Source organism: Notolabrus celidotus, chromosome 2 (assembly GCF_009762535.1).
Source record: "Notolabrus celidotus isolate fNotCel1 chromosome 2, fNotCel1.pri, whole genome shotgun sequence".
NCBI lineage: Eukaryota > Metazoa > Chordata > Actinopteri > Labriformes > Labridae > Notolabrus > Notolabrus celidotus.
In genome coordinates this window covers 9,093,150-9,107,411 of record NC_048273.1, presented here as the reverse complement: position 1 = coordinate 9,107,411, position 14,262 = coordinate 9,093,150, and the positions used below count along the sequence as shown (strand labels likewise).

Here is a 14,262-nt window from a genome sequence, read left to right as displayed (position 1 = left end):
GATCACATGAGTTCATTAACCGAACCTGTTCATGTCAGTGAGCTTGACTAAGGTGAAGGGACGATATGTGCTGCAGACCATGACGGGGGAAGAATGCTGCGGGCAGGAAAAACTTGGAATAGAAAAAAGGTAGAACATTTGGGTCAAATTTAAGACTTCTAAGAAACCTTTATATCAGAAGCAGATTTAGAAATCTATTATTTATTCCAGGGAGAAGTTTGGTTGTTAGAGTTGCTTTTATATGCAATCAAGCGGTAAGAGACACACCTTGAAGTTGATGTGTTGAAGCAGGAAAAATGGGGGAGTGTTACAGCCAAATTCCACCAGATCTATGTCCGGTACATCTCCAATCCGTCACGGCACTGGATCTGATAGGTTTCTATTCTAGTCAATGGGTTGACTTCCACTGGATCTGCTCCGTTGCGTTCCAGCTGCGTCTCTGATCCGGCAGGTTGGAGCCCTCCGGATCAGATATGCAATGGCAGGAGCACAACACATCGATCTCATCAGAGCAGTTGGAGAGGGACAGGAAGTCAGGCACCAAAACAAAATAAAACATCTGGTTAATTTTCAGAATAAAACACTCTGTGTTATCGCCAGATCGTATTTCACTTAACTACAACAACAAATCGTCATGATGAGTGGAGCCAGGCCTGGAGTCAACAGGTCAGAGGTATTCAGAGGACCAGAAAGACAACATGGATGAGGAGAGGAGGAGGAGAATCCTTGATTCAGTAGTTACCGCGGGAAAACCTCCAGCTGTCCGGCAGTCTTGCTCCGTGCTGCATTCTGAAAAAACAACCAGTGGGTGTTGACAGACGAGAGAGCACAGAGCCGGACTGCAGAGGATCGGAGACGGACTGGACACGGATCCGGTGGAAGTCCCGTGTCAGGATGGGAGCGACTTTGCCAAGGATCAAACGAGGACAGTTAGACGACTGGGTCAGAGCTATAGACTGTTTAAAACATGGGTGTAGCGTTAGTGACGTCACCCATTTGTTTCTGAAGCAAAGTTTTGAAGCCTATCGTCTGTGGTCGTCGTCAAGTCAGCCATGCCTCTAACTAGGCAAAACTTGTTATCTTAATATCTTCAAAACAAACAAGTCCTAAAATAATTCACCCCTGTAGTGTGTGCCGATCAAGCAGCAACCTCCGGTCTTAAAATATGAAACCCATGCAGAAGTGCTAAAAACTGCAGTTCATCAAGCGTCCACTAGAGGCTGGCTGCAGAAACACAGAAAACCACATACACACCCATTCAAAGAAGATGATCTTTACAGCAGAAATAAACATGTTTACAGCCTGGTTAAAAAAAAACAGTTTGTGTCTGAATAGCTAATTTCTCTATCGGCACACACTGTACAGGGGGTGGATTTATAACTTGTTATTTCTGAAGATATTAAACTTACCAGTTTTGCCCAAATAAGGGCGTGGCTGACTTGATTGACAGACGGGCACCGTAGCTGTTAGTGAAAAGGCTCACCTCTTTACTTCACACTAGCTTGGACAACATTAGGTTGAGTTCAGCATTTCCAATATGGCACCCGCTGACGATCGGCTTCAAAACAGGGCTTCAGAAACAGATGGTTGACATCACAGATCCTACGTCCATTTATTATACAGTCTATAGTGCCCATAGAGAAATGAGCTATTCAAACCAATCTTGTTTTCTGAACCAGGCTGTAAACATGTTTTTATATCTGATGTAAAGATCGTCTTCTTTGAATGGGTTTGTCTGGGGCTTCGGGGACTTTTGGGGCTAGCCTCTAGTGGACATTCTAGTAACTGCAGTTTTTAGCAGCTCTTGTGGCATGTTCCCAATCTGCAGGGGTCAATTATTAAAGGAAAATTGGGTGAACCAACAACAGGTTGGTCTGTTGTTGACTGGTTGCTTGATTTACACAAAGAGTAAAATAGAGATATTTGTGGAAAATAGAGAAATGCAGTTTATCTGCAGGAGGTTACATCTTAGTCTGAGGTCACGGCCGTCATATTCACTGACAACAGAAAGCAGTGCTACATAAAATTACCTGAATGGTGAAAATGATTTACAATGTGCAGGTTTCGTACTATAAAACAAGGTAAACAACATATAAGAGGCGAGAGCTGGAGTGTGTGCTGAAATGGCCTCTCAAGATAAAGATAACGTATGGGAGTGCTGCTGCTGCCCTTACATGAAGTTGTAGAAAAATTGCTGCATACACAGAAAATTACATCAAATTACATCCATACTTTACAATAAAAAACAAAACAACATACAGCCGAGGAGGATGCTCTGAGCGGTGTCAAAATATGTCCAACACAGACGGACAAACTCAAGAACGAGAACTTCACACTGAGGCTTCTGGAAGCGTGTTTTCTTAGTTCTGCTTTTGGACGTGTGTGCTAAAAATGTTAAACTTAGAAACACTTAAAATTGGAAGGTTTAATATTATCTGGATTAATGTGATTTTTGGATCTATTTTTCAAACATGTGAAAGAGAAATAAATGTAAGAAGGCAGGCAGAAGATGGTCAGTTTTACACAACACTTCAAACACTTGATGATTTAATATCCACATTGGAAAAGTAACAGTAAAGAGTTTAAAGTCTTTTTTTATTGATCTCAGGGTGATATTTAAATAATCAAGATTATAGTTTTGTCATTATATTAAATGAAATGGCGTCAAAATTATAAATCCTTTCTTGTTTCCCTCTTGAGACATCAACATCCTTTCCTCGCGTGTCATTCTGCTCACAAAAATGTCAAATTTATTATTTCTTTCTGCATTTCTTCTCTTATTTTTCACATCTCTTCTGAAATGCCTTCACCAGTTGTCATGAAACTTTGTTGTGATGATCCTCAGACTCTGCTGAGTTAAAGTTGTTGTCGAAATCTGTTTTATTCAGATTCAAAATGTTAAAAGTTTAGAATTTAAAATTTTGAACGCACTGAGATAACAACCTGAGATTTAATACAAATGTTCATGGCCTTTCACTTTGCTTACATACAGTGTTACAACCTGTTAGCTGTGTGTAAAAGTAGATGTAGCAAGTCGCTTTAAAATTTAACATTTAGACTGGATTTCTGTAATTCAACCAAGAAGTGAGCATTTCATCATCGTTTTTCCGATCTGTAATGAACATTTTGGATATCTTCAAAATAATTCTTCCTGTGAAAACATCCTTTCCAGATATCCTCAGTCCAATTTAAACTCTTTATTAGCTGGATAATAGAGTTCTGAAATGGGGAGTTTTTCCAAAGAAGGTTTCTTCTGCAGAAATCTAAAATGTTCATTATGATGGGAAGAATGACATTCAGTACTCAGGAATAGCAAAAGTGACAAAGTTTAACTCATAAGAATGTCATTATGGAAGTCTTTAACTCAATCAGGAGAGACCACAACTGAAATACTGTCAGATATTGGTGCTTGAACTCTGCAGGAAGACAGGATGATCGAAGGGTGTCAGCCCTGAGCGGTTGCAGACTCCATCCCCTGTGGAGGCCAGACACTGAGGGTGGAAGTGTTGGCTGGTGATGACATCTGAGGATGATGAGATGATGAAGCTGAGGTGGAGGGTAAGGCGTAACAATGGCATGAATGACATGATGGATGAGATCACAAGTTCAAAGAGCTAGCCGTGTATCCTACATGATGCATTGGTTTGTCAACTGCCATCTTGGTTTTTGACACTTGAAACACCACTGATCAAAGCCAACAGACATCCTGAGTCCCATGCACAGTGACAAACTCTGAATGAACTAACATCAGGTGTGTCCCACTGACATGACACTATTCTTGCTTATTGTGTATAGGAGCAACTTTAATGACTGAATTTCCCCCAGGATAAATAAATTATTTCTGATTCTGATGAAAACATCTCTGTCTCTTAAGGGAGCTCCATCCCTGACAGAACATCTCACACAACTGCAACTTTCTGAATCACATCTTAAACTGAGTAACTCATCAATTTAGCAACTTTCTCTCACGACACTTACTTTCACTTTGAAGTAAACCAACCTGCTAATCACTTCCAGTAACTTCTCGTGCGCAGGCAGACTCTCCAATGACGCAGTCTGGTGTTCGCGCGCAAGACCAGAGGGAGGGCGCGCGTATTTGTGCGTGCCACGAGCCTTCATATTACTCTCACACGAGACTGACACTCTCAGAAGAGCAAGAAGTCAAGAAGCTGAGACAACAAACAGAGAAGAAGAAGAGGAAGAAGTAGAAAAAGAAGGAGTAGGATGAGGACTTTTCAGATCCAGAGTCAGATCCAGTCTGTGCCACGCGGCGCCTCCAGCAGTGCGCGGAGTCTGAGCGGCAGCAGCAGCGCCATGAGTCCCCTCAGCACGGCCAGCATCGCCATCACCGCCCTCCTTATCCTCAGCGTCCCCGTCTGCACAAGTAAGACCATCTATCTATCTATCTATCTATCTATCTATCTATCTATCTATCTATCTATCTATCTATCTATCTATCTATCTATCTATCTATCTATGTTTACACTTTATTTTTTCTTTCTTTCTTTTTATTTTAAGTTTTTTATGCTTGTCACTTTTTCATATATTTCTACATTTGTACAGCTTTGTTATATCAACATGCAAGGACATTGAAATGAAAAAAAAAAGTGTAATTGTTTGTTTTTGCAAACCAAACAGATTTTATTATAGTTTTAAATTAACTGAACATCCGTGCTCTAATTATGATAGGAAATAAAAACATAATGGTACAGGGAAGATTTTGAAAATAATAAAAATTTCAGACATTATTTTAGCAATTTTACACCATGACATAATAAAAAATATTACATATATTCAAAGAAAAATATAAATTATTTATGTAATACTGTTGATCTTATTCCTTGATAAGTATGTGCATTTGAATTAATGAGTGGATGGATAGATATAAAATGTAAGTATTAATTTGAGAAGGATTGATAGATATTTAGAGATTGATCTTATTGTTCCAAATCCTCGTGTGAGAAAGCAACAGGTTATCTAGACCTTGCACAACAATGTTTTAAACACAGTAAAATAAACTTTGGTATATGATAAATACAAAACAGTAGATTTCAATATACAAATAAGAACATTCAAAAACGTTGCATTGTTTAATAAAACATAAATAAAAAGAGAGGGAGAGTTGTGAATATATCAAGAGATAAATATACAGTGCAGAGAGGTAGATGAGTGTATTGTGATATAAGTGAATCAGTATGACAGACGTCACAAAGTACTTTATATTAACTCAGTACAATATGCATAGATTGATTGAATGATGTCTTTATTTTGAACATGTGAATAATAAAAAAGAAATGTCAACAAATTCAGTCAACAAGCTCTGAAACATTTTGATTTTAATGTGAGGAAGAAGCAGGAAGAAGTACAAACTTATTTAATCCTTCTCTTTTATATTGATTTTATATGATTACTTATTCGTTTACTTATCTCGAATACTGTCTGCACCTTAATATCATTTGCACTGTTATCTATTTCCATTTATATTGTCCATTTTTAAACTGTCACTGCACTACCTGCACTGTGTACATATGCTGTTTTTATAAAACTGTATTTTATTATATTTTATTGTATTTTATATTTAAATTTTAGATATTTAAAGCTGGAAGAGAGAAACAGCATCTCGTTTTTCCTGTATGTCTCGTATATACAGTGAAAATTGACAATAAAAACCTTTGAATCTTGAATCTTGAATCTTATATACGACATAAAAATGTACATTAAATGTCACAATAGGTAGACTGAGTGAGTATGATTACCTGTACGTCTGTTTAAACACATAACAGAGTCAGCAGGAGGTAAAGACGCAGGCAGAGACTTTCCGGTTTTAGCAGCTGTGCTCCCGTAGCCTCTGACACCCTGCACCCACGTCCTGTGTGGATCTTGACTGTCCATCACTTCTCACAGGGACGTCAAGACTCAAGATTCAAAGTGACGATTGTGATGCTGCTTCTTGTTTTTGCAGAAACAGTCTTTTAGAATTATTCTGGACATGCAGGGCAACAACTCTCTGCTGATAATAAAAAGACTCTTTAATCATGCAGAGGCAGAGCAGCAGAACTTAAGTATTATTGCATCACACATGTGTTCGGATGTTTCTGATATGAAAACATTATTTTTGTGTGTTTTTGTGATGTTGTCTAAAACTGAAGGTGCTCCTGCAGAGCTCTATCAAGCCATAACAGACCAGAGGCAGCTCCTCAGCCAGGTACTCATCTCTTCTTCTTCTTCTTCTTCTTCTTCTTCTTCTTCTTCTTCTTTAGTGTGTGTTTGAGCCTGTTATCATCCTGTGTGTCACTCCCCAGATAGGCGCCGTATGCTCGTCCTACCTCTCTGCAGACCTGCAGGTATTGGTGAGTGAAGTGTTTTTCTTTCTGTCCGTTTAAAGCGTCTTCATTTATAATTTAATCTAACAGCTGCTCTTCTTGTTTGCAGGCATCTGATATGTTGGGAGAACTGTGTGTGCTGATGCTGGTGCAGAAGTCAAAGGTGGGTCAGACTTTTTATGCTGGAGGAGGATTTATTCCTTATTTAATATTTAAAAGGACAGAGAAATGTTAAATATTTACAGAGTGATGTTTGTTTTCTTCTCAGGAGCTGAAAAGACGAGAAAATAGTAAAAGAGTGAGTACCGCTTTTTATTTCCTTTAATAAATCTGAAGATTTGACTTCATTTGTGCATTTTTTAAATGATATCTGCACATTAAAAAGCTAAATTAGCACACAACTTTATATAAACTACATAAACAGAATGACTGATTACAATGACTGAATCTATTTAGAAACTCAGTCAATGTCTGAAATACTTTATTGATTCACAGGTAGAAAATCAGATTTTACATTTACTCTTATACAGATAATCAGGTTAAAGGAATAAGTATGTAACAATGACAGTTATTTAACCATAACCCAACAGAAAATATATAAAGAGAAACAGGAATAAAATTAAAAAATATAGCAATATGTACAGAATATGACACATGGAGATATGTGCGTCTAATAAAAGATAAATGCCAGATCTAGGCATGTGCACATATAACTGGCTAAATGATTTGGTTGGCACCAGAATTCCACCTGGTTAAAAAAACAATACTTTTATTATTGTAGGCCTAACATGTCAGTCATATGTTGTGTCTAATCTGTAGTTCAGCCTCCCTCCACTAGCTGTAGCTGTAGCTCTGCGTGCTGTCCCCTGCCATAACGCTCTGCAGCTCTACTACCTGGATGTAAAGGAGCACAGGTGATGATGTCATCTGGTAGCGCGGCGTGGTTTGTCAGTATGTTGATCTAGTAATGCAGATTAAGATAAAGTTGTATGTAAGCTGTGTCTGGTTAAACTGACATATAACCACTCCACCAGAGACATGAGGAACCAGCACAGGCATGAGGACGCTAACCTGCAAGGAGGACTGAAGGCTGGGGGTGCTAGCTCTGCTAGTGTTAGCCACACTCTGAAAACCAATTTGACATTACTTGCAGACCTTGTGAATTCTTATTAAGCATTTTGTTTTCTTACCTTTAGCATTGTTGAATTAAACGGTATGATCCAGTTTTGATGCGATGCAGAGTATTGCACAGTTGGATAATGTGTTCATAATGACTCTTTATACTTGAACCAAAATGCCTGAAGGTTTACTCTAATTATCCCAGGGACTAATATTGGTTTATGGACATCCAAACATAAACAGTCCACACAACTTCCCCTCTGTGCTCTGCATGTAAGACCATTCATCTCATATACCTATGACACTATTCAGGTAGCAACAGCAAAGACAGCTTTCACTCAGCTATTGGGTGCATATGATTTATTTTCTAATAGTTCAGTGTCTGAATGCAATACTTATATATATATATAAATATAAAAGAAGGGGTATTATGCTCATGTTCAGTCTTCATATCGTCCCTCTGATGGCTCTGTAGCAGCTTCACATGGTTTACAGCTCCAACTCTCTTTACTGATCTGAGTTTGGTGTCTTTAAAACCTTAATTTCAGCCTATGCCTGAAAAACTTAATTTCAGCTACTGTCTCTTTAAGAACCCTAACCCCAAGCATTCCGGAACTTAGCATTCTGGAAGCCTCTTTTATAAAATTCTCTCTCCTGTTAAAATCACTCATTTGCCCTTTTAAGGGGATTCACCAACTTGTGATGTCACAATTTCAGCAAACGTTGTGTTGATCTCGTTGAATTCTCGCTTGACTTTGTGAACAAGCCGATTAGAGCAACCTGGGATTACTCCAACACACATTTACCTCCCAGCCTGAAACTTTGCCCACATTTAGCGTTGACGTACCAACAATTTAACTAAATATTTGTTTTTAAAATTTGAAAAAAGCATAGTACCAAACAGAAAAAAGAAAATACAACTGTACTGGAGTTAAAAGTTCAACAGTCAGTTGCTTGTCCAAACTTATAGAATGAGGTGGCAAAACTGAGGCGCTGACTCATGCAGCTTCTGCCTCAACTAATCATATCTACTTTAACTAGCAAGCCTCAGTATCATGCAGATTTAATAGTCCTGTTTATTTCTTATTTTAAAAGAAGCACACAGAGCTGTGACGGATCAATCGTTGAAGCTTTATACTCTAAAGACTCAAAAAGATGTTTGTTTAAAGTCACTTTGTAAGCACTTAAAAAAGTGGAAGCACGTAAACATTGTCAATGAATGTAATTTTAACACTTAGACAACATGCAGGAGTTTTCACATATTTTTTTAATAGACTAATTCTTCTCCTACTTGCATCTAAAGGAAATAAATATGCAAAATATTTCGCTACAACTTGAAGTACAGGAATAGGAATAAGTAAAATAATTTGCTAATTCTACAAAGATGACAACCAGCGCCTTGTTGAACAGCCAAAAGTAGATTTAAACAAAAGTTCCGCCTCTGATGACACAAATGTGGCCTTCAACTGTCACATGGAACTCGTAAAATCGTAAAGTAGTAAAGTTGTGAAGTCGTGAAGTCGTAAAGATGTAAAGTCGTGACATCGCAAAGTCGTGAAATCACAAAGTCGTAAAGTCAGAAAGTCAGAAAGTCAGAAAGTCAGAAAGTCGTGAAGTCGTGTGAATGAGTGGCTTGTCGTACAAGTGGTAACACCATTACTGGGCAACGGCTACATGAATGCCTAAAGTTAGATTGTTGTCGTCCCTGCTTTATAAGTGGAAATGCTAATATTACTATTTTTATATGTGCTGAAATGCTGTGCGGAGGAGCAACGAACTCCTCTTGGTCCCTTTGTGGCTAATGTTAATCAAATCACGTTGTACAAGCTTTGCTCTTGCTAACGTTAGCTAATTTTGCTCCTCTAGCTACATACCCGATCAGTTACATATTAACGTCATGTATTTGCATGAAACTGGAGTCTGTGGGGTCCACCGTTTCTGTGGAAACGTCAAAACTCGTTAACTCAATGCTTTCAGAAAATGTAGTTACGCTTTTGAATACGATGAAAGAGGTTGCCATTTCTCGTGAACGCTGTAAACACAACCCTTATTTGAAGGCACCAAAACAACCAATCACCGTTCAGGATTCTAGAAGGTGGCCAATCAGCTTTGAAGAGAGACCCCCGCCTCCCTTCTGGACACGCCCCTGATAGTTTTATGCGCTCAGAACATTTAGATCTGCAATCGATTTATTACAGCTTCTCTTAAATTCAACATATCAACTGTTTTAGTGAAGAAATAACTTCTATGAGTAAGAAGAAGTCTATATTTGAATGTATGGTATTAAATGAAAAAATCAGATCAATGTTTTAGAGATTCAATAGAAACTAAACCTTTGTAAAACTGAATTTTGATTTTTTTATGACTCTGAAAGAGACGAAGAAAATATATTAAAGTAAAAATAATTCACTTCAGATTAAGAGAAGTCAATGTGCGACAAAACTAAATTTAAAGCCTTCGATTGTGTCTGGCTTTCTTGTCGTAGTACTACATAAATGTATTTATTATTATTCATGCGTACGTCTTTACTCCTTATATAAAAAGATACTTTCATTATTTTACCAACATCTTTTTGCCTTTACAGATATTTTATCTACTGTTCCATAACTCAGTTTTTATTCTTTGTATTATTTATCTTTTACAATAATCTTATTCAATCCACTTTTGTTCCTCTGTCCTCGTTCCTCTTCTTCTTCAGTTTAAGCGTCCATCATTTTGTGAATCCTACGATGAGCTCAATTTGCACATGAGCTGTTTAGACGATTATTCTTGGTGGGTTAAAACATCAACATGTTTTTTTTCCTGCAGCAGAGATGAAGCTGTTTCTCTGCAGAAGCATCCCTGGATGTACATCCAATCCCACACCACAAACATATTTCTCATGTAACACACGAAGCTGTTCCGTCTCTGCAGTTTTCAAACGGCGACACTTAAATATGCGAAGATGAAAGACTTAAATTAAACGTGCATTTCCGTTTGCATGTTTCCTCATCGTGTCGGTGCGTCTGACCTTATCTGTGTGTGTTTGTTGACACCTCTGTTACATCCTCACTGTGTGCAGACTTTTTAAGCATGTGTGCACCACCCACGTCTGTCCTGATGAAGAGTCTGTCAGTCACTGATTGATGAAGCACAGACGGGGAAAACAAACACGAGGACTCTGTTGTGCAAACATCTTTTTACAGTTTCAGGGTTTCAGATTGTATAAAAGTGTCTCTGCTGCATCAGAAAGAGGTTACGTAAAGAAAAAGTTATGATTGCATGATTCACAAAGGAAGAAATGATTCATACTTTAGTGCGTTTGGTTCGATTGCTCCATCTGAACGTATGTTTTCCGCTCCTGAGCCAACATGTGAGTAATTCTGCTTCGAATCGGTCAGCTCTCCTCGCTCCACATTAGTTGTTCTTTCTCGGGCGGCGGGTAATTGCGGTCTAAAATTAATGCAGCTGACAGGTGAACGTATCCCTCACCGCTATCAAGCGGCTGACATTCACAGAGTGGACACAGAGGGATTGTGAGTGAGAGATGTGTTTGTTTTGGAAAATCCAGATGTTAAAGTGAGCGCTGACGGAGGAGAGATGGAGAGACACAGAAAAATGTCAAATTAAACCCAGAGGCTGTTTTAAAGTCTGTGTTTGTGTGTCTGCAGGCTGAGCTGCAGGGCCCGGGGGGAATCCAGAGCAGAGGTCACTTCCTCTACCGGGTACCAACATCTTTACATCAAGACATTAATTCAACATCTTTAATCCTCTCTCTAATATTCATCAAACTCTGTTTCTCTTACAGCCACGAAATGGAAGACGATCCTTAGAGTACGAATGATTTAAAGGTAAGTGTAAAATGTTTGTTTGCTCTTGATACTGGTTCACAGAACAATGTGTGGTGTGGAGTCAAACACACAGGATCCAGGGCAGGTTTTGAAGGTTTATTTTCAAAAGAAAGGATCAGCTCAATGCTGACAAAGGAGTGGATTTGGATGTGGATGATTTTTGTTATTACAAACAAAAGGGAAAAAAAGGGAGATATTAAATATCTAAATAAACAATGTCACATAATACTGATAAAGATAATTCGGAAATAAGGCGTCGCCTCCATCAGTAATGCATCCACTCCAGGTAATTCTTCAAAACCACATGGCACAAACATTTAGACAAAGGAGTCACTGGCACATGCCAGGTTTGGAGGGAAAAGGGGAAACAAAGGCTTGGGTGCAGGCTTTTATAGTGTTGGGGGCGTGGCTTGGTTGATCAGGTGTGGCCTGGTGAGTTAACATACAGGTGGAGTGGAGACTTGTGATTTAACAGTAAGTGTCCCCTTTTTCTGTCTTTCTTCGTAGCCTCAAAATCAAAGTTTTGGGTGGTGTAATGTTGACCACGATAACCCCGCCTCCCAGCCCCTGACGTAAGCGGTTCTTTAGTTGGTGCTACTCTGGAACATAGACTGTATAAATAAAAGACGTAGTCTCCATGACGCCACCCATCTGTTCCTGAGCGCTGTTTTGAAGCTAATCGTTGGCGGGAGCCATATTGGAAATACTGAACTCATCCAAACTTAGTGTGGAGTAAAGAGGCGGGGTTTAAGCCATCTCGCTAACTGGTACAGTGTTCCCACCTTTCAATCAGGTCAGCCATGTCCTTATTTGGGCAAAACTCGTAATCTTAATAACTTCTGAACCGTTGCGTTATAAAAAAATTCACCCCTGTACAGTGTGTGCGGATAGAGAAATTAGCTACTTAGGCCCAAGCTGTTTTTTGAACCAGGCTGTAAACATGTTTATTTATGCTGCAAAGATCGTCTTCTTTGAATGGGTGTGTATGTGGTTTACAGTGTTTCTTCAGCCAGCCTCTAGTGGACGCTCGATAAATTGCAGTTTATAACACTTCCGCATGGGCTTCATATTTTAAGATCGGAAGTTGCCGCTTGCCCTGGAACCGTTTTATTGAAACACAAAGAACTAGTTCCAGATTAGGCACTGGCTCCAAAACAGCCGTAGAACTGACCTGGTGGATAAGTGGTAAATATGCAGAGGACAGCAGGTTTTACTTTCCCAACATAAAATGCTGGGTAGCTGATAAAAAGAAGCTCACTGAGCCTGCGTCTTACAGTTAGGCTGACTGTGCTTTACATTGAGGATAAAAAAACATACATTCAACATCACACAGCAATTAAACTTAAACAGCACAGAGGAAAATAGAAAGCTAGAAAAACATCCCCGCACATGCAACCAACCACTCAAGTCATTATATTCACACACTCGCAGAATAACTATAGTAAAGTTTCTAATAAAGGCCTGACCCAATTAAAGGCAGGGTCCGATTTTACTGCCCAGGTTTTAGAAAATAAGCACAGGTCTCAATTAGAAGCCTTATTCTTACTTTCACTCAAACAACACAACCACGACAAAAATCAGGAGGAGCAGCAGGACACTAAGTTATATTTTGGGCTTTTATGCTGTATAGTGCAGGAAACCAGGAGAGAGAGATGGTGGTGACATGCAAAGGGAGCCATGGTTGGGATCAAGTCAGGTAGGCCTGTATGAGGGCTGTAGCGTCTGTACATGGGGCGCACCACTTAACCACAAGGCCAAACCGGCGCCGCAGCAGCAGGACACTTCTTCAATTATATTAGAGATTTGTTTGCTAATTTGCTGCAAAGGTAAATAATCTGGCTGGTTTAAATCAACGTAATTTATCACAAGTTTATCGTGCAAAAGTTTGTTCAAAACTAAAAAACAATCCGTCCTTATTAATTAAAATGATGTGTCCTATAAATGCATGAGACAAAACGAGGTGAAAGGTGCATAAACTTGTCAAACTGAAGGCAGGAATCACAAAAAAGGATCCACATATTGTGCATAAAGCCACGTTTGGATCTCACAGACCTTCTTCAGACATACAGCGTCTTTACTTTTGAGTTATAATGTTGTGAAACATCAGAGAAATAGGGGTTCTGACTCTCAAGCAGAAAGAAACTTTAATAACAGAACTCTGCAGAATCCCCTCTTAGATTTCCTACGTTCCCTAATCACCTTAAAACGCTGAAATGAATCAGCTGACAGAGACAAACAAGGAACGATACGTGTGTGTTGCCCTCAGCTACATCAGACGAGAGTGTGTTCTTGTTTTCGTCCTCTCATCATGTGTTAATAATGTTTTTGCAGAGTCCTCTGAAGCCGAGTGTACAAAGAAGAACCCACACACACACTGAAACCCTGAGCTGCTTAACCACGACCGACCGACCGATCCGACGCGATCTGATGAGACCTGGACTCTCCCTCAGAACTCTGCCTCTGCTGTACAGTGAAGTCTGAATGTACGACAACAATATAACTCTGCTCATCCGTCCACATTTTATTTTGTGTGTCATTTCCATTAAAAATGCTTCAACCTGGAGGTGTATGTTTGATTTTGTTGCACATTTTCAGGAAGAATATGTTGGGAGAAGTGTGAAACAGTGAGTGTGAGTGAATACAGGTGTGTTAATACCACACTAGAGGCATTTATTCCATGATGTATGTGCATTATCAAGGATTTAATGGCAGCTTGTTGTGCACATGCAGTGAGTCTCCTCAACAAACTGAAAGCGTAAGCTGTCAGAAAGATAAATAACTGCACTAAAATATCAGGAATGTATGAATTAAATATGTTTTTGGACATTATTAGGGGTTTACTTACAGACCAATCATATTTTTGTTTCTAAAAAAGACAAACGTAGCATCAGCTTTAAAAAAATTACATTCCATATAACTTTTATACAGATGTGTCATACACGAACGAGTCGGATTTTAGAACTGACTCTTTTAAGTGAACGTTGTTAATT

At 39.0% G+C, this 14,262-nt stretch overlaps 1 protein-coding gene across 2 annotated transcripts; it reads left to right on the top strand.

The window, feature by feature from the left end:
• Window positions 1–3,649: 3,649 nt before the first annotated feature.
• Window positions 3,650–13,835, top strand: nmu (neuromedin U). 2 transcript variants are annotated; one of them, XM_034712218.1, is made up of 9 exons: window positions 3,687–3,751; window positions 4,035–4,384; window positions 6,150–6,205; window positions 6,303–6,350; window positions 6,433–6,486; window positions 6,592–6,621; window positions 11,093–11,146; window positions 11,230–11,272; window positions 13,604–13,835. In XM_034712218.1, the coding sequence occupies exons 2-8, from the start codon at window positions 4,225–4,227 to the stop codon at window positions 11,263–11,265; spliced, it is 438 nt and encodes a 145-aa protein (XP_034568109.1). In that variant the 5' UTR covers window positions 3,687–3,751; window positions 4,035–4,224; the 3' UTR covers window positions 11,266–11,272; window positions 13,604–13,835. The 2 variants fall into 2 exon arrangements, with proteins under 2 accessions (XP_034568101.1, XP_034568109.1); XM_034712210.1 differs by having other exon boundaries at window positions 3,650–4,384.
• The last annotated feature ends 427 nt before the right edge of the window (window positions 13,836–14,262 follow it).

What these genes read in the sequence shown, in the direction of transcription:
- nmu (XM_034712210.1), top strand. Translation starts at nt 4,225, where the DNA reads ATGAGGACTTTTCAGATCCAGAGTCAGATCCAGTCTGTGCCACGCGGC. An exon ending in TGCTGGTGCAGAAGTCAAAG is followed by an intron (nt 6,487 to 6,591) that starts GTGGGTCAGACT and finishes TTTTCTTCTCAG; the next exon opens with GAGCTGAAAAGACGAGAAAA. An exon ending in GACGAGAAAATAGTAAAAGA is followed by an intron (nt 6,622 to 11,092) that starts GTGAGTACCGCT and finishes GTGTGTCTGCAG; the next exon opens with GCTGAGCTGCAGGGCCCGGG.